Source organism: Venturia canescens, chromosome 2 (genome assembly GCF_019457755.1).
Source record: "Venturia canescens isolate UGA chromosome 2, ASM1945775v1, whole genome shotgun sequence".
Taxonomy (NCBI): Eukaryota; Metazoa; Arthropoda; class Insecta; order Hymenoptera; family Ichneumonidae; genus Venturia; species Venturia canescens.
The window spans coordinates 3167750-3193513 of NC_057422.1; the positions used below are offsets into that span (position 1 = coordinate 3167750).

At 44.0% G+C, this 25764-nt stretch overlaps 1 protein-coding gene and 3 long non-coding RNA genes across 16 annotated transcripts; 3 read left to right on the forward strand and 1 right to left on the reverse strand.

Annotated features, from left to right (window-relative positions):
* Window positions 1-111: 111 nt before the first annotated feature.
* Window positions 112-19044, reverse strand: LOC122406825 (Y+L amino acid transporter 2). Of its 3 annotated transcripts, XM_043412576.1 has the most exons (11): window positions 18908-19044; window positions 13739-14003; window positions 12294-12540; window positions 8590-8715; window positions 6630-6892; window positions 6356-6556; window positions 5859-5933; window positions 5033-5192; window positions 4824-4916; window positions 4360-4419; window positions 112-3283 (listed from the first exon to the last, which is right to left on the reverse strand). In XM_043412576.1, the coding sequence occupies exons 2-10, from the start codon at window positions 13994-13996 to the stop codon at window positions 4361-4363; spliced, it is 1482 nt and encodes a 493-aa protein (XP_043268511.1). In that variant the 5' UTR covers window positions 13997-14003; window positions 18908-19044; the 3' UTR covers window positions 112-3283; window position 4360. The 3 variants fall into 3 exon arrangements, with proteins under 3 accessions (XP_043268511.1, XP_043268510.1, XP_043268513.1); XM_043412575.1 differs by lacking the exon at window positions 4360-4419; XM_043412578.1 differs by having other exon boundaries at window positions 112-4419.
* On the forward strand, window positions 4810-6559 carry LOC122406836 (uncharacterized). The gene is made up of 3 exons (XR_006260090.1): window positions 4810-5086; window positions 5768-6029; window positions 6418-6559. It is a non-coding gene; the product is annotated as an uncharacterized lncRNA (long non-coding RNA).
* Window positions 6607-7638, forward strand: LOC122406835 (uncharacterized). The gene is made up of 3 exons (XR_006260089.1): window positions 6607-6745; window positions 6811-6911; window positions 6989-7638. It is a non-coding gene; the product is annotated as an uncharacterized lncRNA (long non-coding RNA).
* On the forward strand, window positions 8676-23935 carry LOC122406834 (uncharacterized). 11 transcript variants are annotated; one of them, XR_006260082.1, is made up of 14 exons: window positions 8676-8807; window positions 9083-9474; window positions 9681-10157; window positions 10456-11811; window positions 11896-12733; window positions 12806-12978; window positions 13126-13939; window positions 14180-14898; window positions 14991-15129; window positions 16313-17211; window positions 17609-18061; window positions 18222-19249; window positions 19877-21368; window positions 21681-23935. It is a non-coding gene; the product is annotated as an uncharacterized lncRNA (long non-coding RNA). The 11 variants fall into 11 exon arrangements; XR_006260088.1 differs by having other exon boundaries at window positions 8709-9474; window positions 21681-22965; window positions 23072-23935; XR_006260079.1 differs by having other exon boundaries at window positions 8709-9474; window positions 21681-22961; window positions 23072-23935.
* The last annotated feature ends 1829 nt before the right edge of the window (window positions 23936-25764 follow it).

A 25764-nucleotide genomic window follows, 5' to 3' on the forward strand; every position in this document is an offset into this window, starting at 1 on the left:
ATGATAATGTCCTCGCTGAGATCGTAGCGCCACGAATGCAAAACTAAGCCTTCTCATATTCTTGGGTTTGCGAGTAGGATATGCACAGAGAGGTCAAAATGGTGTACCGAATTTGCACCAACAGCTCCATATATTCTTCACTCTTCAAATATATACGCTAATAACAATTATTGACACGGAGGCTGCCCGTGGCATTCCAAATATATAGTTGTCAGCGTGCCGAACTAGTGTTTCGGAACAACTCGTTGCCCTAGCGGTTGAAATTCGAACTATTTTACGTTCGCTCGTCAAAATTATGGCAAAAACCATGTTTATATGGTCACTGTCGAATTTCATCATCTCTCGATCTCCGAATACACGAATGATCCTTCCGACCATCGATTCTACCGTTCGAAGGAGTATTTATGTGACGTAACCTCAAGAAAGGGCAGCCCAGAAGTGTGATTTTGAGGTAGTGTACATACGATTAAACATTCGAGCCACAGTTACAGATATATACATCTCTATATGTATGATGCATGTACAAGTATTGTCACAGTTCGCTCTTTCATTTAATATATATGTATATATATTTATTTTAAAAACTCATATTTTGTTGGATATTTTTCTTTTATTATCATTCCGTCAAGATCCTAAGCTACCGGTTTCACGCATTCGATTCCAATGTTTTTATTTCTTCGTTCTTTTTATCTTTTTTCCACACTCGATAAACATGAGGTTCACACAGCAATTTGAGCATGCTCACGATAACGCTAAGACTATTGCTACTGGAGCAGCTCCCGCGACGTTATTCTCTTATTTTTTTCTCCTTTTTGTTGTTGTTCGTTTTTCAAGTACATATACAGAGGGGATTGGATCGTAATAATAATAAAAATAAAATAATCATAATAATACAAATTCATTCTACGGAATGTTTAAATTGCTCCTTCACTCATAACTCATCCGGTATATTTCTCAGTCAATGCCTTATTGTCACGTGAGTTGTTGATTTGTTTGTTTGTTGTTGTTGCTGTTTATGATAAAATAGTTAATCGATTACGAACGCATCCTGCTGACGAGCACTTTTATCGTCTTGTAAAGCAACAACTACAATTTATTAGTGTATATTTTGTATTTGTATAATATATTATTAAATAATAGTATAAAAAGCGTCGATATTTTTCCTTCGTAAAAACAACTAAGTTCAGAATTTTCGGTCTAAGGATCGTTCTGCTTCTGTATTTATATATACGCATTTTTATATTGTATATATACCGAGATCTCGTTCCAAGAATATATGTATATGTATACACCCTGTGGAGACTCAATTGGTCCGAAGAGGGACATCTTCCACTATACGGATATGTGCAAATTGTCTATTCGTTTTTATTCGGTCGTTTTCGCCTAACGAACAAGTTTCAGCGACAGGTAAATCGCGTCGCGTCTGTTACGAGCGCCCCGCCGTGGGGATTATTGTCTCTAAAACGGTCGAGGAAAATTGGACGGCAATGGAGGTTAGTTACGAACGGTTCCGCGTGTGTTGCAACGAAATATAAATTATTTTGTTCCATTCGATCATAAATCTCTGAGTTTGTGCTTGTTGTCACTCGAATTAATTATCTTCGAAGTGAATTATTGAACGTGTGATGTATTGCGTCAGAAAAAGTGGGTGAAGAAATGAAAATTTGTGCAAATCGATGGATGATTGTTTTCGACGTGAAAAAAGTGCTAATAACTTTGACATTGAAAAACATAGAGAATTTGACGGGTGCTCGGATGTTTTGAAAATCTTCTGTCATATTCGCACAAGCTGACGTGATTCGACCGCTGCTGAAACTTGCTCGAACAGGAATGTGGGTATTATTTTGTTTTTCGTTGATTTCACTAGTCATTTTACAACGGAGCAGGGTCCGAATGACGCGCAGCCCCGTCGCACAAATTTCGACTGTCTCGCGAAAATCGACAAATGCAAACTGAGCAAACGTAAATTTCTTTTCAAGGTCAAACCTGCGTTTGTTTTCACTTGACGCACACGATGACTAAAAATCTTGTCATGCATAAATATGAGACTTGGTTCAACGAAAATGGGTCTAAAATAGCATAATGATGAAGAAAACTTATTGTCGTGGCAGAAAATATCTCCGCGAACGCGCGACGACCCAAAAGTCCCGAGACTACTCGTACGAAACGGAACAGTAATATAATAATAATATCTAAAAAAATTAAATCTCTTGGCAGTAACGGTTTTTTCGTTTCTTTTTCGCATGCGCGACGCCAGATGTCGCGTCGGCCGGTCATCGAACAATCCGTTGTATTTTTCCAAATAACGAGCAACGTAATTTTCGAGCAAAATTCGTTAGGATGAAATGTAAAAAAATCCTAAACGTAGATTTACATAAAATACTCTTTTTCGTAAACACAGTCAGGCGATCACGTTGAAATGATAAAATGTCGAAAAATTGAATGGCGAGTAAGGCTATTCATTTCCAGCAAATGTGCGGAAATTTTCGACAAAAATTTCGTAAAAAAATCGATTCGTTGGAAGCTCTGGATACGAGATATTGTTTCGATGAAAATATAACGAAAAACCTCGCACGTCTCATCTTTTCATCCTCAATTTAGATAATCACTCACTTTATTTCTGTGCCTGTGAACTTGTTAAATATTATTTGCGACAAAAATTTGAATAACTGATCAATTCGGCTTCGAGACCTTGAAAAAGTTGAATCTTTCAAACTTTTGTGCCTTCAAAATTCTTCGACATTTCAACGGCAACGCCGCACACAAAAGCGACTCTCGGAACATTGGATTTGCAACAGGAAATTAGCGCGAAACAAAATACTGATTCGACAGACATTTTGGTCAGTGTTCGTTCGTTGGATGATCGGCCGTTGATAAACTTCATATGAGAAATGCGAGATTCGTGTTTTTCTCCGGCGTGAGGATTTACCCGCAAGTTTCGAGCGCACAAACGGATTTCTTTGTTTCTCGGGACGAAAAACCTTCGCACGAGTTTTCGACGACTTCGAGGAATTTCATTCGTTCACGCGTCCCAACTCAATATGGCTGTCTCTTGTCGTTGGAACGCACTTTTTTGAACCCCTTCGAATCCATTCCATTCGCCGTTTGCCTCCAGCTCGATCGGGTTTCCGTTTTTCTCAGTTTTTAATCCTTTTTTACGAGGGAATTATCGACACGAACCGTTGAAAAATGGCGTCTCGCGAGTAGGTCCTTCCTTAAACCTGAGCTGGCTTCGCCTTTCCGACAACCATCATTATCTTCTGCAGGAACTTCGTGAAACTTACTGCAACATTTATTTCACCGTTTAACCGTTAAAAAACCATCGGAATCTCCATTTTTATCGTTTTTCACAAAATTTCACGACTGACGCGGCATCTCGATTCTGATTCGGGCGCAACCCGTCAGCGCTCGCGCCACGACGAGACTGTCGCACTTTTGTCGGAACACCGACAACTCGAACCATTTGAATGACTATTGACGTATTTTTATTAATTCTTTTTTAATTAATTACGTCAATCGAATGAATTTAAATGAAAAACTGAAAATTTAGTTCATTTCTACTAGCGATAAAACTTTTTTTCAAAATTTATTTTTTCTCAATTGATGCCCATCGTTCGAAGTACGAGCAGCGCAACCGCTGACAGGTTTCTGTCGGGGGGAGACTGCGAATGAAGCACGAAACCTAACATACATCGATGCGGTGCTTCGTAAAAAGTGGCGGGAGATTAATTTATCGTAAAATAATTGTCGCGTCGTTAAAGTTCGTTAATCGCTCACAGTCTCCCCCAAGTTCTAGGTATTTCTGTACCTACCGCTTCCTACATAACTTAAACAAAATACTCGAATATTCAAAGTCTCCACCATTAATCGAATGAATATTGCGGTGCTTTCGTATAAATGCAAGTGTGCTGTTGGTGGTGGTGCTGCTGTCATCAGTGATTAATCGTGCAAAATAATAAGTTCGAAAACATGACAGCAAATTATGAAAATCGTAAAGAAAAGTGCGGACACAAAGTTCAATCGATTTCTGTTGATTACCAGTTAATTTTAACGATTTCGGAACCACGAATTTTTCTCAATACGATTATAACGTCAAAAACCGTTGTGCCAAAGACGCGACAAAAGTTCGATTCGACTACGGATGACTCGACACAAAGTTGATCACAGAGGGAAGCACTCGAATGCAAAATCCGAGATGCTCTCGGAAAATGAGAAAGCCGATGGAGAAAAATTGTTCAGAGTTGAAAACCTCCCGGCTCAACTGAAATTTCGGTATTAAAATAAAAATGTTGAAAATAGCAAAAAAAGCATGCGGCAAATATGAGAGAGTATTGTAATGTAAAAGTGTGCTTGTAAAACCTTATTCTTTCTTTGGTCCAACGACTACCATGGTCTTCTGTAGAAATTGGGTGATGGCGCCTGTAGCAATAATAATAAAATTAAAGAGAAAAAGTAATGAAAACGATGGAGTTACCGAATGACAGATAACTGGGAAGAAAATTTGGCGACGAAGTCGCGGACGCTTCCAGCGCACTCAAAATCATTTTACGATCCTTTTTCAAGACTATTCACTGTCAAATCGTCTCTTAAGCCAACGCAATCGTGCACTTTTACATCTTTCTCAAAAAACCAAGAAAATATAGTTAAGAAATGAAAGTGTCATAAATATTTCGTGTTTAACCTTAAAAAAATTTGTAACGAGAGAAATATTTTGAATAAAAATCAACTAAATTGACGGACCGTTGAAAATAAATTGAAAAAATGATTGGAAAGGTTGCCAGAACATTTTTTTTCTCGAATACACGTTACTGGAAGATTCTCACCGACTCCTTTCTGGAAAAACATCGGCTTCTTCTTCCAAGCAATCAATCCAAAGTACACCGGTACCGAAGACAGTATCATGAGCATACCGTATCCTGCGACGAAAGAAAGCACCAATTAAGGCATCGATTCGTAACGAAAATCACTTCCGACAAACGATTCCAATTTCGAAAACGAGCTTGGGATCGAGAAGTCGACGTTGGGCTCTCACCTGTCTCCACTGGACTAGCGTACATCGGCACAACAGTGACAAACAACGTGCCGAGTATGTACACAACCGGAAACACGAGATTCACTTTGATGGGCCTCGGCAGATTAGGCTGCGCCCACCTGAGCCAGGGCAGACAGAGAACGGACACTCCGATGCTCAGCTGAAAAGATTCCAACACAATTTTAACGTTTTTTGAATGAAAATTTTTTTTTTTTTTTTTTTTCTTGAATTCACGAAGAACAAAGTATTACACCTTTTTTTGAAAACTGTTTCAAAATGATCCTGAGGTCGTAATAAACCAGTGGAATTTTTATTTAAATTTTATAAGACCGAAAAGTGTCTTGAAAACTATTTTTTATTTATAATTTTCAATTTTCGCGCGGAAACGCTAGTCGCCGTGTTGTTTCGGTTTGTGACGTCACTTTCGGAATACGATTGCGAAAGAGCGAGTAACAAGATTAGTGAATATAATGAGTTACAAAATAACTTGTTAAATTTCAAAATAACACAGAGCGCACGATAAGAATCAAGATAGTTTATTATCGGAGTGACGTCACGTTGGAATCGAATATGGCGGATGGCGTTTTAGACATTTGAAAGACAGATGAAAAAGGACGATTTTTAAAATAGAATTATAAACATTTACATTGAATTTTAGTGAATAAATATTGACGTTTATCGTTTACTTTTTACGAAATCTATCATAAACAGGCATTTTTATATATTTTTTTACAGGGTGTAAAATGGGATATTGAAAATTTTGCCTCGAAGCAAGTCAAAGTGAGACTTTGTGCGAACAATCATTGGCAAAATGGTTTCAACGAACCCAAGTGACGAATCCAACGTAGTTGATCAAAGCGACTATGTCCGAAGACGCCAAGTAGAGCATGGATAGCAGTGCCTGTGGAAGATCGGAATTTTATTTTTTAAGGATTCTTCGTACGGGGAAAAAATAGCGAGAGGAATTTTCGCAGGATTAGGACTTTGAAAAATCCTGGTGAAAATGCGATTGAAAAAATGAAGTTTGCAACGTTGGAGTCCGACGAAATGGATGAAAAAGAAGACTTGTAACTCACCAATTTTTGATCTCACGAATAATTAGCGTAGAGTGAAAAACACTAGAAATTGAAAATTCGGGAGGGGACCGAAATTGGAGATTTACTGGAATTATTGGAGAGTTTTTTTACATCATTTCGTTGGACTCGAGCGTCGGAAACTTCAGCGTAATTTGAAAAATGCTGCAAGAACGTTCCCTCTGTTGAGGACTGAAGGAACGAAATTTACAGACTTGATGATGATCCGCGAAATTAATTGAAATTTTACCATGCAAATGACGGCCGGCGTCGGCGTTAGCCTCGAGACCTGAATCATCGTCAAAATTTCAGGCATCTGGCCCTCGCATGCTCCGGCGTAAAAGAGGCGAGAGGAGGTCAACAAAATGCCATTGACCGCTCCGAAGGTGGACAGTGCCACGAAGACCGGTATCGTCCAGGCCATAACTCCGAACAGCTGGTTCGCGTACGTCTGCAATCGATGAAAATCGTTAGAAGAAATGTTCGAGCGATGATCGATGACGGAGACAATCGTCGATGCTTACCACAGCGACCGCTCCGCTGCCCAAAACTTCGACGGGACTCAAGGTCGTGTAGAAAGCGACGTTCGTCAAGACGTAGATGACTGTGACGAGGGTGCAGGATATGCCGATCGCGAGGGGTAAGTTTCTCACCGGATCCTTGAGCTCCTCGATTATGAAGTTGAGATAATTCCAGCCGTTGTAGGCGAACAGCCCGGAATAAAAGCTCAGCGCTATGCTGGTGATTTCGGTCTTGGTGTTGTCGAAGGTGAAGTACTCGGTGTTTCCTGCTCGAGATTTTTCGAGGTAACCAAATGCGAAGGGTCGAAATTTCGGGTAGATTTTCGAGGTCAACTAATTCAAAGGTTCTCCGTGTGTTTCAGGTTATTGTCAAAAGGAATAAAAGCCCCGGGGGAAGGCGAGAGGAGTGAAATGCCTGAGAAGCCGATCGCGTTCGATGACCTTGATCTTCGTGCAGGTCTCTGGCCTATTGAGCGCTTCTAAACAAAGAGGAGCGAGACGGAGCGCTCGTGGAGCACAATGTGGAGAGTAACTTGATAATTCAATCAAGAAAGTAAATCCGGAGGAGGACGCGAACGTGGGAGCTGGAGGACTCGCGTCGGGATCGAGCGCCCTTTTTCTTCGGGGCTCTTTGAACTTCGAAGTCCGGAAGAAAAAGCACAGGAGCGCGGAGGGAAGACGAGGCTGGCGGGCCGGCAGAGGCAGAAACGGAGACAGCCACGAATCATTTGGATAAAGTTTGAATGGTCCAATTTAACCGATATTCTTTACACGCACGAGGTTTGTACCCGGCGTGAGTTGCTCTACTCTCGCGGACGTATTTAGATCGGCTTTTTGATTGGGCAAATTGTCTCGTCCGGTAAGAGAACGACGCTGTGAAAAGACAGGAGGAGCAAGAGTAGTAGAGCCGAATCTATACAGAACGCTATTCATAGTTATGTACGTGTGTAAGCCAACATTAATCGTGATAAAGATCGTAGAATGTTGTTCGTAAACTCACGCGTATGAAAACGGACGTGGGTGTACTCGAAAGATCTAGAACTCTGGAGGCCCGGAGAGAACGTGCCGGGGCTTTTCTTCCCTTTTGCTGGACTCGCGCATCCGAGCTCGGAAAGGAATATAAAAATCGTTTTTCTTCTCAGATCGATGATGAAAGTTCCGGATGACAGTGAAGAAGTTCATTTTGCATCGTTACTCTCGAGCTTCGAAGGCTCGAACAATCGACTGAAATTAGGGATGAAAGATTGACGAAGTTGCTGCGACCTCGGAGCTTTAAACTTCGCGAAAACACGTTCCCACGCTAGCACTTCCCCCGTTGCTTCGTTTCAGCCGTGGGATTCAACGAATTCACATTTTGATCCGGCTGCTCGGTTCATCAAGGAGGGAAGAGGGAATTACGAACGAGAAATGCAATTACAAGGATCCAACTGTCGAGGACTCGGAGACACATTCAACGAGCTTTCTGCGCGTGCTAAATTCTAGTCGTACTATTTGTCTGTACCGAGAACTCGTTCATTATTCAATCTTGAGAGCTCAACGTTTCTCGATTAAATAAGAAGCACGCACTCGGTATTTAAGTCCCCGGTGTGCTCTCGTGTGTGGATACAAAACTCCACGGACTATATCGCGAGACGAGGATAATCGTAGCGCGCCCTAAAAGCTCGCTGGAGAATTGCTCGTCGAAAGAGCTGAACAGAGCGAAAGTCAATTTAACGATGATAGAAAAGTACAGGCTTTGGAGCATCGTGCTAAGAATTTCGAAGGCGATCGATACATGAAAGATCTCGATTTCGAAGTGTATTCAATATGAAAAGTGATTGACTTTTGATCGAGATAAATGATTCGTTAATGGGGGCAGGACTGAAAGGAGGTAAAACTTTTTCGGCTGGTCCAAATGAAATTCACGTCTTCGGTGCAACAAACGAGTGACAATCGTAGCACAAATGACGTTTGCTTCACTCACCTCTGAAGAATTGATAAGCTCCGGTAGCGATGATGACGCAGAGGGCGAGAAGTTTCGCGTACGTGAACACATCTTGAACTCTCGTTGCCCATTTGACGTCCCAGCAGTTGATGAACGCCAAAGTGCCTGTACGAAAGGGAAAAAACGTATTTATTTGATGAAGGATGCATTTTGGAAACGGGCTCAAGCGATCACGATTATTCAGGAGTCCGACGATCGTGAGATTGGCTTTAAGAGTTATTTTCCCATTTTTGGTTTCTATCGAGCATTCGCAAACGAGTAGAGTATTAGATACGGACAGTCGATCGTTTCTCACGCGGTTGTACGAGCACGATGGCCTAATTGGTGAAGCACTCGTGATTCGAGAGCATTTCACAGCGGATCGATCTGCTCTGCCTAAGTGATGAGCTCGCGCATTCAGGACAAAAGCGGTTAAGCGCTTGCACGTAATTTTCATTGCGACCCACTAATTTCTGAAATATTCTTTCTCCAGGTTTGCCGAGATGGGGGAAAAAACGATGACGAGAAGAGGATTGAAATGGGACGTGGCAATGACACCAAAGTGCGTCCTCCAAATCACAAATACAACGAGCATCATTATCAGCTTCATCGCCGTTGTCGTCATGATCAGAGAGACCGCGAGGAAACATTTCCAATTTGCTAATTGCTCGGGAACGATTGCCTTCGTCGTTCGGAGCTCGCTCGAGACGAGCGTCTCACTCTCTGGGTTTCTTAGCAGCATCTTTTCCCACAGCATCGAAAGGATCAGAAGGATCTTCTGTTTTTTTCGCATTTGAAATCTGCTGTCACACTGACATTCAATTCTCGTCTGCTCTGTCTCATTTGTGTCTTGAGATAAGGAAGACTGTATAAACGGTGCAGGAGGTACGATTGATCACAGTTAATTCTACGTAGAGCTCTTATTTGTAAAAAAAAGATAAAACAAATGATTTCCCAACAAAGTGTGAAAGGAGCTAGTTCATTTTTCTATTTTTTATATCTTGGAAGTTGATTGAAAGAATATTTTACCACTGGAAAGAGGTTTTCTCGTATATTCTCTTGAAATACACATAAAAAACTTTCTGTTATAGGAAAATCGTCGTGTTTGCCAAGGGACGAAGGAAAATGTAGGAATAGATTGATGAAATTGACGACTGGCATGTCAATCAGAAAGGCAATCACAGGGAATCGGGACTCGGGTGCACTACAAACATGAAGAAGGTTTAAACGCGGATTCTCAGGACTCTTGGGGCTGAATGGGGGAAGAATGCGATCGATACGTGTCTCCCATCTTCCACGTCTCTATCGCGTTTCCTTGTGTGCGTAGATCTTTCGGAGAGGAAGTCTGACAAGTTTACAGTCCAGACTTTCGCATTGAAAATTGAGTTTTGTTCTCAACGGTTTTCACCCTGTTTGCAACCACGACATTCGACCCTGCGCGTAAGAGCTTTGTCCTCTGGACAATCGGATTCAATGCAGGAAATGCGTTTGCAAATTGAACTTAACGAAGCAAGCGTCCGATTTCCTCAAGCATCGTTGAAGAAATTTCGTCGTTTTCGTTCATAATTGTAAGATTTTTGTTCAGATTTATCTTTTTGGAACTTGAGTCATTCTTCAAAGTGTTCGAGGGAACAATTTTTCTACTGCTAAAGTTTATTACTTCGTTCTATAAGGAATGACACAGCAGGCAGTAAAACTCGCACTTGATTGCTGGCAATTAGTAATTTTCTGCATTTTTAGCAACGCCTTTCTCGTCGTTTCAAGTACATTTGTAATCCAATTAATTTAAGCAAACGAGTAACTGCTAAAACAGTTTAAATCACCGGTCAACCCGATACTCCAATTTTGATAATTTGTTTTTTACAGTCTACGATCTCGTCCCGGAGAATAGCAGAAACGCGCGTCCATGACCATGAATCTGCAACGTGAGCAGAAAAATAAAAGTTTTACGGCCGTACGTCGCAGTTCGAGCCCATTTAGTGTTAAGAAAAGCAAACTAGTTTAACTGGTCCCTGACACCGAGTGAGATTGTTGTGACCAGCGCACAGTTATGGAAATAAAAACACTCTCGAGCCTCGTGTCTCTCTTTCTCTCTCAATTCGCTCAAGTTCGAATTGAGCAGGATTCGCATCGCGTTTTCATCGATGTTCGCTAACCGCAATCGACCTCTCTCTTCATTTCCTCGGAGGAAAAAAACGAATATCAATAACTAGAGAAAATGCAACAGTGACCAGATTCGTTCAGGACGGAATGAGGGTTAATCTCGCATCGACGAGGTTACGATCAGTCGCCGGGAACACATTACCCCCTGCTACGCTGCCAACGGTTCGATTCATGCGTCACATTGCAGTTCAATCGATCATATCACCTCGGAGAATACGTTAACTTCATTTTTTCTTCGACTCGGGGGCAGGAGATTGAGGAAGAAAAGTGTTGGAGGAATGGACGGAAACGACCTCGAAATAGCAATCGTTTTCACAGTCAACTCGAAGAACCTCGAAGATCTGTTGCTATTCCCAGCAGAAAATCCGACGCCACGAATCGCTGAAAAACTTGAGATTTCGCTCTTTTTATACTCGGAATTGGAACCTTTATCGACGCGAATTCGAGCAGGCGAATTGGGTGGAAATGAGCAGCGAGACAGGCCTTCCGGAGCGTTTTTTTTTGAACGCCGGAGCATCGAGCGAGGTCGAGTTGTCCGGGAGGCAGAATTTCGGACGTTGATCCCTGGAGCACGTGTTTTGTGACGATCTTTTGGTGATTTTGCTGCGACCAGCAGCATGGAAGCTTTGAAAGGGAGTAATTTGGTGTCTCCATTGTAACGAAATGTAATTCAATAACGTGTAACGAGGACAAAGCGCCGAGTCTATAACTGAGACCACAAAAGTATAATACAAGCGAGTGCTGGTTGGAAGTCTCGTTCCACGAAGCAAGACGCAGCTACCAGGGGTCAGGAGAAGTACGAGGAAGAACGACTGCGGGAGTGAAGAAGGCAGCGTTGGCTGGCTGCTTCGAGAGGAAGACGAAAACTCGAAGAAATATAGGACGAGGGAGCGCACGGGGCAGACGAACACCGAGCTACGACGTGGTGTAACCCGTGTGAGAGTTGCATCAGTCGAAACTTGCTTACGATATGCTTGTTTTTTGTCCAAGAGAGATTGGTCATTGTGCGCAGAAATTGCAAGCTACTGCACCATTCCGACGAAGGACGTTAGCGAAATTGTAGGTCTCTGATTCACTCAGATTTCACACTCGATAGCGAATGTTTGTTTTCCTTAATTATGTCTCAATTATTTATTTTTCCAGTCGTCCTTAGAGCGAGACTAAAGCTGCTGTTGAGATTGTGCCGAGCCTTGGATCGAGAGGCTTCGAAGGAGGACGCGGATTTCCTCCGGTTTCCGGATTTCTAATCGTCCCACGAGATCTTGGTTCGCTCGTCGTCGAACTCTGGCCCATATTCACCCAAAAAGCAGCGTGGCCCATGAAAATTGAATCTCAACAATTTTCGCATGCGTACGATACGCTTGATTGCTCATTTAATTAACCCCAATCACTCCTGACTCTTGACCTTTTCCATAGCAGCGCATCCAAGCTTGCTTTTAATTGGCGCTAAGTCGTTTTAGATTCTAATTGAGAGCGCGATCCTCGCAGGTTACTCAAGACCTCGAGGTCACCTGCGAAATTTCATCCAAGTGTAAACTCACATATGCAACAAACGGCGAGCATTCTGGCCGCGTCGTCTGGCGGTGCACAGTCCGGAAAGAAGGGCTTCATCACGTACACGCTGAAGGTGAGGGCAACGATCGCTTGGCTGCACGGCCTCACGATCATACACTCGACCCAGAGCCTCATGAACGCCAAAAAGGGACCGAACGTCTCCATTATGTAAGCGTAATCCGCTCCCGATTTTCTTATCATGCAACCGAGCTCCGCGTAACAGTAAGCTCCGACCTGGAAGATAACAAATTCTCCAATGAATCAGCATTTTATTTCACTTTCGTCGAACGAGCTTTTTCCACATCCGCGTCTTCGTACACAAATTTCTCAGTCCTCGGAGTCCAGTCCGGAGCTTCGGTGAACTCGTTCAATGGGAATTTATCATTGCACTAAAAATTATCATGCCGATTCTGGTATTTTGTATAATGTGAGTGTAAATTTGAATAATTTTCTCGTTTTTCATACGATTTTTACGAATAAATTTTTTTCGTGTTTTTAGACGTTTGTCGAAGGAATGGATCATCGGTATGAAAAACCTGAAAAGTTGGCCTCCAAAAAGCGTCTTCAATGACCAACTTCAAGAAAGTAATGAAAATCTTATCGGGTTACGAAGTTAAAACTCATTTCGGGAGTGGAATCAGCAGCTGCGAGAGCTCCGAAAACCAAACGATTGTATGTTGGTAAAAAAATTGCTTGAATTTAAAAATTCTGGGCAATTGAAACCCGGAAGAGATGCTTCCAAATATTTGACCTACTTTCGCCAAGGTTCCCGCTCATTTTTCCGAGGTTTACAGAAATTAACGTAATTTTGAATTTCAGATAATATAGAGATTGGGGTCAATCGCGATGGGAAGATACAAAGAGGAGCTCGTGGCAGGAAGATCCGCACTGAAAAGAGTCGTGACGAGGAAAAAGATACGTCAAATGAAGTTATTCCTGTCCTCATTGCGCCGTTGTGTCAACAATGGGGGAGTAAAAAAATTCGTTCAAGTTTATTCGCACCAAATGCGCGAGTAGTCAGACTCGATTATGAACGCTCCGTTGATTCCATTCGAAAAATTGATGTCGACGTAAGAACATACTCTCAGACATAATTATAATGAGGGAGAAAAATGGAGCCTGTCACCACTCGCCGGAGGGCTTAACGGGCAGAACGAGCAAAAAATTAATCATGCGAGCTAATCGAGCCCCCGCACCGATCAGCGATAAGCTTACAATATACGTGCGTTTATTTGAGTAAGGAGACTTGTTTTCATAATTTGTTAGCACAGCCGAGAGTCGGTCCTTGATAATTTATCAACGAATAATATTCTCCCGAGAGACAAAACTGCTCGTTTTTTAATCGAGTTTATCGGTTTCCGATCTACCAACGATCAATGAATTTCTCACTTCCGACGGTGGATTTAAGCCCTCGAAACAGGGATTTACTCACCATAGAAAATATACCCGACGCTGTCCATACCAGCAGACTAGCGTTGACGCTTCCTGTGTACTGGAGCACGCCAGCGGGGCTCACGAATATTCCGGAACCGATGATCGAACCAACGATCACCGTGACCCCGTTCAACAGGGACATCTTCGCCTCCAACTTGATCTCGCTGTTCCCGGCATCGCCGTTCGTCGTCACCGGATCGTACGATCCTTTCTCACCGTCTTTTATGCTGCCCTTTATGCTCCCCTGCTTCGACATGGTTTCTCTGGAAGATCCAACGGAACAAAAAGTTTTTAAGTGTTTTTTTGTCGCGGAGCAGCTCCACGAGCTGCCCGATCGTTCGATCGTCGCGTCCTTGTCGCTGTGCTACAATTTAAACTTTAAATTTCATTTTTTCTGTTTAGAAATCCGCTCCGAACGAAACTTTTCGTATCGTTCCAGTTTCGTCGATGGAAGCAGCTTCTATTTTCCTCATTTCGCACGCGAAAAGGGCACGTTACGGACGGTACATCTCAGTCTCATTCACTCTCCTTACTCGGAGTGTGTGCCACGTGTGTGAGCGAGCAATCATTTAACTCGGTTCTTCCTGAATAATGCATCCGCCGCCTGGAACCCGCTCGCATGAGGATTTATAGAGGAAAATAAAACGAAGAAGAGAAGGAAATAAAAGCAAGTTTAAGACGCGTGGGAGCACGTGAAAATTTCTGCTTTCTCTCTACCATGCTGCGACAACGAATCGTTATTTTATACGACGACCAAGGAAAGTGCGAGGCTTCATTTAAATTTATTTCAACGCCAGAGATGCCCTTGATGAAATTGCACCTGCGATCTAGATTTTCGATCTTTCGTCCCCATAAAATCTCGAGTTAATTTCCATGAGCGAATGAAAGAAAATATCTCGCATTTTGCTCCATTGAAGAATCTCGTCGAACCAAAATCAATTCGTATTCTAAAATGTTTTATTCCATAGGAATCGATAACCAGAATTTCCACTCAAAAATGCGGAATCTCAGCGACACAGTTATCTCCAGAAAAGTGGTCCTCGGATGCTGGACCAGCACGAGGGATCCGGTTTCGAGGATCATTTTCGCACTGAAATTTCCTGTCGGCCAACGGAGCGTGAAATTCTGCATCATGGATTAACCCCATCTGAAAACAGCGTTCGTAAAACCCGATTTTGGAATCCTGTTTCGACAACTTTTCCCTGCTCGGATTCCAGTTTCGCGTGAATAATATTTTTTGGTGGGTCTAGGAGCGAAGCTGTTACGAGCCGTCGCTACCCCGGGCAGCTGTCAACGACGATCTTCGGTCCGGGTGGAGATGCGAGCAAGCAGGATGAAGAGTCGTTCAAGCTTTTTTGGACTCTGGATCGCTTGCCAGTTTCGATTTTGGTAGCGAGTAATTCAAACTTTTTTGTCTGGGTTCATGAAATTCACGACACCGAAGCTGCGTTCGCTCGTTCAAACGACCAAAATCAGGCTCGTTTTTCAGCCTTCGCGAGCTTCAATAACGACGATTTGGATGCGGCTAAATCTCTAGAACAAGTCAAGTTCCTACATTCGCTGCGTATTGCATCATATTTGAATACACGCGATAATCATTCTTTTCCAATGCCTTAGCGTCAACAGGCTTTTTAATAGTTCGTTTAGAGATAAATATCGTACGATTTATCGGTGGATTTCTGTTTGCCTCCGCGCGAGCCAATGGGGCTGAGAGAACGGCTCACGCGCCTCTGGTTTTCAAAACCTTCGAGCGCGATCCCCCAGATCTATACATGCGCAACGACGAAACTCGTATTCGCTGATGACCTAAGCGCCGCAAATCAGTCGAGTTCCTTCCGAAATGGCGTCAAATTCACGGCGAATCAATCATCCGACGTCCGATTCGATGCTGCTCCGATTAATCCGTCCCGCTTCGGTGATAAACCCTCGCGACGAGTACAGTTTGCATTAAAGTATGTGATTATATGAATCCTGAGAGTTCTGCATCAACGAATTTCCACTTCAGACAAAGCTGATGGATCGTAGTGACTGAGAAAACACCGAATTGGATTCTGGTCTTCTCAGATGTCTAATTTACAAAAACAAAATCTAATCGAGTCGTTTTTTTCCTATTTTTCTGAGTTTCTTTTTTCAAGAATCAATCGAAAGCGGCCTTGAACCTTAAAAATCTGATTTCGTCAACTAATTTTAAAACCAACATGTAATCGGTTCTTTTTTCTGCAAATAAGACGTCAAAAAGACCGAAATTTCGATCGTAATGATCGTGCCAGGGTTCGTATCGGAGCTCAAGCGATCCAGGAACGAGCGGCTTCCCAGCAGTTTACAGTGTATTCGACACGATAATCTGCATAGTAATTTCACAAAACATCAGAGCGCCCATGATAAGTGACTTTATCTTGGGTCGCCTCGGAGTCCCCCCAGTGCGCGATCCACGCTTTTCTTTCTTCCTCGGGTTCATGACACTCCAGCGCTTCTCTCCTATTCGAAAGATTCATGTTATTATACGAAAGCGATAAGAGAGATCTTTAGTCTTGCACTGGCGACTCACTGTACGTAACGCCTATTGTTGCAGGCTTCAGAAGGGAACGTCAAGAAGCGTCGATTCCGCTCATCATCACTCTCCGTCCTTCGTCTTGACAGCATCAAAATGAGCGACGAATTCGACAGTTTGGCAGACCGCGAGGGCCACAACAATCCACGAATGTACCAGCCGAACGATCTTCTCTGACGGGGAAATTGAAGCTTGAAATTACTTCCGAGCAGTTCAGGAGGGAGCTGAGAAACGAAGAAAACGGGATTCGGGAATTCGTTCGATCTTCGCGATCTAGAAATAACCGACCTTTGCCGTCGATCGAAATGAAGCAACTTCTGCGACGAACAACAAAGTTATTTTTAAGCGAGCAACGCTGTTCGGGAGATCGAACGACTCGTAGAAGCAGAGATAAAAGGGATAATCGCTTTAAAAGTGCGGAGGGTGCGATCGTACGGTTTCTCAATATTCGCACGTCGTTATCTCGCCGAGGGGTTGGCGTTTACGAACGTGTACCTTCCGGTGCTTCCAGAGCCAGTAAAAGTGCGAGATTCTCGTACCTCGATCTTCGCTATTTTTCTCATTTCATGCACTACAAGCTCGACTCCAAGGAGCTGTGACTCTGTGAATGTGGAGTAGAAAAGGGACTTCGAGAGAGAGAGAGAGCTCCATCGAAGGTTGTTACTGCGAAACGCCGTGTCTTCCAGGGAGAAACGTGGCTTATGAGCCTCGTTGGAAGATTTTTTAACGATCGACTCTCCCGAGCTGTTCGTGCCAAGGGAGTCGAGATGGGGGAGTCCGATTCGGAGAGAAGCGTCGATTCCGCGGCCCGCCTCGACGGCCGTACCGTGCAGGAGTTTCTGCTTTATTTTGCGGACTGTAACAACGGAAGCGGTCGAATATTGACCAGCTCAAACACTCGTCCGCAGACTGACATCCGTGTACGTATTTATGTATCGATCCTCGGAGCCAACGGCCTCAGAACCCCTCCTTAAAACTGGAATATCGCGGTGTACGTCGCTTCCAAGGCTCAGCTCCAAGTGTGCTTAAGGGTCACGTCGAAAGAGAGCAAAGAATGGACGTACACACGGTGCTCTTACACTTTTTTCCCATAGGAAAGGTCACTTTTTGTTTGCCAATGGAATTCACGACCACGAGCAAGGGTAAAGAGTGTTTCGCTCTCGCTCCCTTCGGCCTGTTTATTGTCATCGAGTTCAAAACCACTACGAGATCGATTTTCGAATGCCCAAATCCTTTGCTCGTCTCAAAGTTTCTCAAGTGAACGATTTTTCTCGCAAATTCATCAGCGAATATAAAAAGCGATTTTTCTGCTTTCAGTTTCGATAACGATTCAACGGAAATTGCTTCCCGGACTTTTCTTCCCTCGCTTTCCGTGGACTTTTATCGCCGACGAGGAAGCAGCTGCGTGTTCGGAAATGAGAGATTACTGGGGACGCGATTAAAGCTATTGGCATCTGCGCCGGATCAAAGATCATCGATTTCAACGAAGCAAAACTCCGAAAACACGAAGCCCTCGAGGAACCCTATTGCATAACCATCGTCCAAGCAACCTTGCCCACTGCCAGCCTGAAGTGATAAATAAACAGACGAGATGCGCCTGCTAACACGAACCGCGATTCCCACGCGCTCCGCTACAGTCCCGGTTTGAACCCCGACGACGATGAAGAATCTTTCTTCAACCCCCTCGCGGCAGGGACGAGGCGTGGACGCGGACGTAAACGTGGGCTACCCTCAACCCTCGAGCTCGTCGAAAATCAATACGACCACGTGGTGAGTACGCCAATTCTTTGCGAAGCCAAATTCCCACCCACGAAACTATTCCTCGACGATGCACTCTTCGGAGTCAATATTTATATCGAAATTAATTAAATCTCATTAAAATACAACGAAAAATCAGAAGGAAAGAAAATTAAAATTCGAAAAATTCCAGCAGGTTTCCGCGCATTTTTCTCTCCGACGTTCCAGCTCCAAAAAAATCTTCGAATTACAAGCCTTTCGTCAAAGTTTCCCATCAGACATTTCGCACGGTCGCGTGCTTCGAAATTGATCCGAAAGCACCCTCCCCAGACCACGGTTATACGAGGACGGGGATCTGAAACAAACGTTTCCTGACTAATTGACGAATATCCGGCTGCAGTACTCGTGGCCACGCGCCCAGCGCTCATTGCTACAAAGTTGGGGTGAAAACGAGCAGAGACCAGGTGTCCGGACTGCGGCTACGAAGGGACGAGCAACCGGCTACCGCCATGTGTCCACGCTCCCGAAAATCTCAACAATACGTTTATGGAGACATTTAGGATTCACTCGTACGAACATCTGGCTCAACGGATTCAGAGGCAATTAAATGCCAGCAATTATCGGGAACTTCACCGCAGAATAAACTCGAGCCTCGAACATCAGAGTCAACAACAGTGAGTTTCGGAGCAAAATTCGCGATGTTCCGGAGCAAAACTGCTTACTCACTTTATTTTAAGGCGAAAAACACTTTAGTCGCGGAGAAAAATTCCCTGTCAAATGATGGAAACGAAAATATTCCGGAAGGAAATAAAATCGACTTTGATGAAACGAATCGCGAAGCTTTCGGTAATGAAAGCGGCTTCGAACGGCGAAACTCACCTCTCGCGTGTCCTGATAAACGCTAACGAAGGTCCGTTTCACCACCGTACGAAAATGGGCTCGACTCGGGCTCGAAGGATAAATATTCACGAGAAACAAAAAACACCAAATCAGTTAAATGTCAAAATATATTTACGTATATCTAAGCGCACTAAACGCGACTGTGAGGAAAAAAAGATGAAACGTCGTTCGCGCTCAGAGCTTCATGACCAGCGTCCGTTCGCCTCGCGCAACTCGAGGGAAACTGCGCCCGGTAAAACACGATTCGTTCTTGTTGGTTCGATAAGAGGGAGAGAGCACGAGCGTATCGTTCGATGTTGCGATGGAAGGAGAAAGCCGCGTGTGCGTATTGCTACTCCATTTTTCTATACATCTCGTGTCTTCATAAAGCTCATTCACTTCCTCGACGTCGTGCGAAGCACTCCGAGCCTTTAATCTTTGAATTTTTCTTCGATCAAGCGAACGGCTGAGTTCGGAAGAGTCCGAGGGAAAATTCAACTCTCTTCGAGGCCTCTCACCATCTCCCGCGTGTCTCAAATATTTCGCGAAGTCAAAAATCAACTCAAAATTTTCATCAACCTTCATTGCATTCGGAATCGGACTCGGAGAGCTTCGGATCTGAAAATTTTGTAAAGAATTCTCAGCAGTCTCGTGAAATCAGCAAATAAGTTTCTGCCTCTTTCATAATTTTATTCATTTTTTATTCTCCCAGTAGAAGTCGAGAAAAATACATGAACTTCGAGCATTTGCAATATTTCCGAACAACCGAAGACATTTATAGAGAGCCCGAACTTTGAGTTCTTGGCGTTGAGTAACGAGAGATTTAACTGTAGGGAACTTGAATAGGATTTGGAAGGGTGTTCCGAGGCGAGGGGAGGGGATGAAAGTTGCGCGCGATTCCCACCATGCTCCACGACCCTTCCGGGAGGTTCTCAATGTCTCGGTGTATAATTCGGCTCTTTTTTGTAGCTCAAAACGACCACGGACCAGGAGCCGAAGCATATCAGACGTCACGTTCCCAGCCACCCCTCCATTTCGTCTCTTGCGTTTGATCTGACTTCTGTGGACGAGCTTTGATCGTCTCACTTGCGAAGCCTCGCGGAAACTCTCGTCAAAGGGTGCTGATGAGCTTCGCTCCTTGTCTCAAAAACCCGAGGCTTTGTCACAGTAGCGAGGAACCTGACAGGCGGTGAGACCCGAAGCTGGGACCGGAGGGATCGTCGCAAATGAGAAAATTCGCCGATCGCAGGATTTGACGTTCGAGCATCCGATCGCGTCCGCATTCCAATGCGTCATTTTTCTCCTCCAAGTCATTGCTTGACGGGTGAGCTTCGCGTGTCGAGGGAACCGCAATGCCCGAAGGGCTCGTTCGTCGAGCACGCAATGCCATTCGAACGCGTGAGATTTTTTGCTCCGTTTTCTTCGGGCGTGAGGACCGACCCCTGCATTAACTCCTTCGATGGCGGACCTGCCATATGGCAGCACGAAACATGCTTTCCGAATCCCCTCGACGAGCGAGGGGCTAATGCATGCATTTATAATGTCAATACTTCATGACGAGGAATCCGATCGCGTCGGAGAAGCGATTCGATCACAGCGAAAATAGTGAATTCCCATTCCTCCGCCGGAGTCTGCTTCGCAGACACTAAAAATACGAAAAACTTTTCCTCGTCTCAAGAGGTTTGGGCAATTAAGTTTGCGGATGGGAGGATCCTATTGGAACAACGTTTCTGAAAATGGAAATCCGATCGCGGAAATAGACGGCGAGCACGACAATCCGTTCGGCCTTGAATTCATTGGACGAGCTCGCTAGAACTGGTCCCCTCATCGAGAGAGGCTGGCTGGCACAAAAATTTCATCGGGCGGTTACAGCCTCGAGTTTATATGAATATTCAACGTCGCTGCGTTATAAACGAGAATATTGAGAGACGAGCCTCCGACGTTCAGTATTCATCGATTTCTCTTTTTCTTTTTCAGACTTGAAATTATTGAAATTAACAAGACTTGGATGCTGGCGTTCAGGCGCCTTCGTCGGAGGAGGAAAGAGCAGCGGATACCGGGCCCATAGCAACGTCGAGCACACCCGAGACTCGGTGTAACGGTGCAGCCTTCAACTTCTTTCGAATCCACCGCAAAAGTCTGAAACCAACGAACCAACACCGGAGCTCAAGGCTTCGTCGTAGGCGAACGTGCTTTTTATGCACTTCGAATTTCCCAGCGCACGGATCGATTCACAAAGTTTTTCTCCCGTGCCTGCCCCATCGAACTGTCAATCTGGAATCAGAAAAACAAAATTCCTATCGAAACAACCGAGTCTCACAAAGCCCAAGGAAGTTCCGAGTACTCCGATGTCAGCCGGACGACCTCGAAACCACGCAGAATACTGTTCGAGCTCATTTCATCGATTTCGGGATCCAACCGCGTGGTCCTTCTCGCTTGCGCCCTGCGAAAGAAAAAAAGCGTGAGCGTCGTTATTGCATTCCCACATCACTTTTTATCAACATTCGTAAACATCATTTTCAATATTGATCGGACGGGACCAAGATGACGTGAAGTACGATGCATACAGTCGTTCGGAACAGAATGCCTTTCTAATCTGTTCAGTGGCACGTGTGCGGTTGACACGCGATCGTAACAGCAACCGATCGATGCACGGCGCTTTTTTTCAAATAAATAAAATTTAAAAAATCAAATATATTTTCAAGAAAAATTTCAATTAAATTTTCCAAAAATAGGGTCGATCGAAAAATCCATTAATCTTAATTATCCGTAGAAAACACGCAGCGACTGGATCGTGAGGAAATTGGGTTCATCCACATCCGTCCTGAGCAGCCTGGAGCGAGACTTCCGTGGTGTTTTGGAGCATCGACTCGCGGGGCGCGGGAAAACAGCGAGGCAATCACCGTTCAGTTTGCATTCGAATCGAGTTAGTGGATGGAGAGGAAGAGATTCGACGGCATTATTTTCGATAGCCGAACCAAGATCCTTTGGAGGTGTTATGAACCAACGAGAGCGGGTCGTCGGGGAATAAAAGCCGAACAAGGGCCCCCGAGTTTTTCGAGCGCCGTGAAACCGTTTTTCGTGGCCCGTCGACGGAGAACAAAAGTGAAAGGAGCCGGTGGGAGATACTACGACGAGGGGCCACCGAGACGAGCCCTTCGGCTCGGAGGTGCCCGAGTACTCGCGCGCGCTCTAAATAATTCGGTGTTTCTCACGTGCACGAGGTTTTCGACGTGAATTCGACCCGAAGATGACCTCCGGCTCGAGGAGTTTGGTCCGGATGATTGAAAAACTTGCTTTTCCAGTTTTCCACTTTTTTATTTCGTTTACGTTCCTTTCTCAATGATCCCCCGACCCGGGGATCCAACCCGTGCTCAAATCGCCCCGATTCAAGTGAAATCGATCGAATGCCGGACTGAAAATCGCCTAAAAACTGCAATTCGTCCTCGCCATAAAAAACCAACGAAGAAAATAGCGGACCGAGCGTGGGCCCGGTTCCACCGTCTAATGAGGCTCTCTCAGCACGGAAGATCTTTTACATAGCGAAGGAATCCAACCGAATCAGTCGCATCGCTGCGTGCGAGAGTTTTTTCATCGAACAGAATAACACAAGCTCGCGCTCCACCAGGTGCGGGTCCACACGGACGTGGCTGCAACGGGTAAATCTCCGCTGGTGTGGTTAAGTGAGTAAGCAGAGGTCGAGGGAACGCACGTGGCAGCAAAAAACCAGCCGGTAAATGCTGGCTCCATTGATTCTCCGAAGGGGATTCCATCGCGTGTTCGTAACCGTATTACAAAGAAAGAGGAGCGCGAGGGAGGGGCGAGGGGCAAGACGAGCATAAAAAAACGAGTGCAGGGTACTAGGAACTCGGATGACGAAACTCCGCTCGCACATTTCACGGAGAATCCTCGCTCGCTGTGACGCTCGCAGGGCAGAGCGTGTCGATCTGAATCACTTGGGAAATTCACTCATTTTTTCAGATTTCCTCCTTCAAGAGACTCTTCACTCCGTCGTGATTGAATCGCCCTCTCATTTCTTCGGATCCGACGACAAGTAGGTCAACAAAAATCACGCTTTTTCTCGACCGGAGTGAGTTTTGAGTCACTCATCCAATCGCCAGCTTTATGAAGCGCGAAACGAATACTGAACAGCAGCGCTTTCAGATTAATCCAAGGGCCTTAAGACTTGAGAGAAAAACTCTCATCTCTCGGAGTAATTGAAGAAACGTCAGGGAAAGCTCGAGGGTGAGGGATGCTCGTGCGTAAGACGAGGGCGAGTGGGACGAATCGATATTCCTGGTCCACTCGCGCTCTCGACGTGCGAACTGGAATTTTATTCTCCCACGTACGTGCCCCCCGCACTGGGCATAAACAAAACGCTCCGCTTCACCTCAAGGACGTCGCGTTCCGTCCTGATGACGAATGCAGGGAAAGGCCGGCCAAAGCGGAACGCCACTGAAAAAATGACATTGGTTTTTCCAGGCGAAACTACAATTTTTGGGGAAACATTTTTGTAGAATTGACAAAAATCGCTCATTTGGACTCGGGATAAGCGGTCGAAACGTTGCATAGGAATTGCTCATTTCTATATGTACGCTCCGTTAATGAAAAGCAATCGTCTGTGCGAAATGTCATTTTGATTACACGTGTCAACGGTAAAATAGATAAAATCGGATAATTAGCAATTTTTAGTTAAATTTCACGTTTCCCCCCGAACAAAACATTTTCACCGCTTATCCTGAGACAAATGAGAGTGATTCCATTTCAATTTCAACAAAGTTTTCAATATTCAAAAAAAACAGCTCCGAGGGTTCATTAACATATGTGCCTTGATTTATATTTATTTTATTTTTTCGTATTTCATTAATATTTCTCCATTTTTTGTTGTTTTATTTATCAGTTTGTATTTATTTGTTGGTTACCAGTATTTAACGCGTTATATCGGAACCTTTGTATCGTGCGATGAAAGATTTTCCTGTATCGTGTGCTTTCAATTATTTGATTCAATAAAAATCTCAAAGCAGCAATTATTTCGCTCTGAAAACACTCGTGACGTTGAAGATTTATCCGCGAAACGATTCGAATATTTTCTTTTGCATCGGACAGTGAAATCAATTTACGTAGAAAACGCTCGAAATTGTTTGACCCTAATTGCCAAGTTTATGGCGTGGAGGTCGCTCGAGAATGATACGCAATGACTCGAGCATTTAGGGGTGAATGCGGAGAAGTGACACGGAGGAATACGTGTGAATCAAGGTAAAGCAGACGCGATTACTTTTTACGAGGTTAAACGACCTCGGGCCCAACAAGTGAAGTATCGATAACTGTATCGAGCTTCGATTTTGAATAACGGGATCCCAGAAGAACGAACAACAACAACTCCCTTTTCTGCAGCTAATTTCACGGAGGAAGGGATAAGTGGGGCGAAAAATGGCGATTTCTGCGTATAAAGTAATCGCTCCGACTGCTGTTTCAACTCTGCAATTATACGAGAGCATACGCCACGCCTGTTGCTAATAAGTTACATTTGGAATGAGCGCTAATAACTATCATCGAAAAATCATTGTAACGTATATGCATGCGCGTAAATTAATATTCGATTAGAAATTTACCGCCACGGTCACCCTGCGAGATGCCCCGAAGGATATGCAAAGTTATACCCATTAACGCGAGGCTAAAGCAAACAAGCGAGACAAGAGTTACGCCTCCTTATACATACATCATACACACTCGCGGTTACTCGAAATCACCAAAGTACATTTATTGGACGCAAACAACCATGAGAATCAAGCTCTTTCGATATTGGGACGTTACGAACTATACAGAGTGTGCCTCAAACGACAACGTAAACGCCAAAATTACAGGATGGACTTCGATCAAAACATCACGGATTAATACGCTTATTCCTTTTCACGCACGCTGCCTGAACGGTTGGAAGTTGGGCTAAAACCCACAGAACTCATTTTGAAAAGCATTAAATTTCTTTGAAAAAAGTTTTCTGTGACAAATGCCCATCTTTGGTAGTTCATTCGTGAAACTTTTCAAAAAAAAAAAACCAGTTTGAACTCTCGTTTGCAAATTCAGGGCCTTTTTGATCGGGTTTGTAAGGTTGGCATAGTGAACAACGTAAAACAGTTTCGTTGAGGAACTGTTTTTTTGTGAAAAATTTTGCGCTCTGCAAATTTGTTTTTATGCAAGTTAATCTATTGTTGACCGTGTTTGACTGGAGAGTGCTTTGAAACAATTCAATGTTTTTGTTTCTGGATGAAAATTGCATTTTTGTTCTGAAACTTGCGACAGCCTGTATATAACAAAGATCAATGCTTCAACGAGACGTTGAAAAATGTTAGAATTTTTTCCTTTACAGGTTATCGCTTTCTGCGTACTCTATCGAGTACTGGGAGAATGGTAATTTTTCAATTTGTCGCTGAGATTGCTCGTTGACTCGGTGAGAGCATAACCTATAATTACGGAGAGTTTTGCCGTTGAAAACGTGAGCACCGGCACTATCTCTCGTGTAATACTGATAAAATTTCCTCATAAGTGTGAAAAAGTGCGCGTCGACATTCATACTTCATACCAATTTGCCCAGCATATACCCACCCTATTCTTATTAGCATCTAGACTAGCAGCGAATAGGGTAGGGGTCTGGATTCCTCCAGCCTCGTCACCACCACCACCCTCACCCTTCTTATTTGACATTAGCGAAGAAATTTATAGGCAACTTTTACATACATGAAATTATGAACTCGTAAAACGTGGTTAGTAATTGAGGGACTTGAGCGCTCGATGAAGTTGTTGGAGGGGACGGTTGAGAAATTGCGCCAACTTCAACCGTATAAAATGCATGCGTTGAC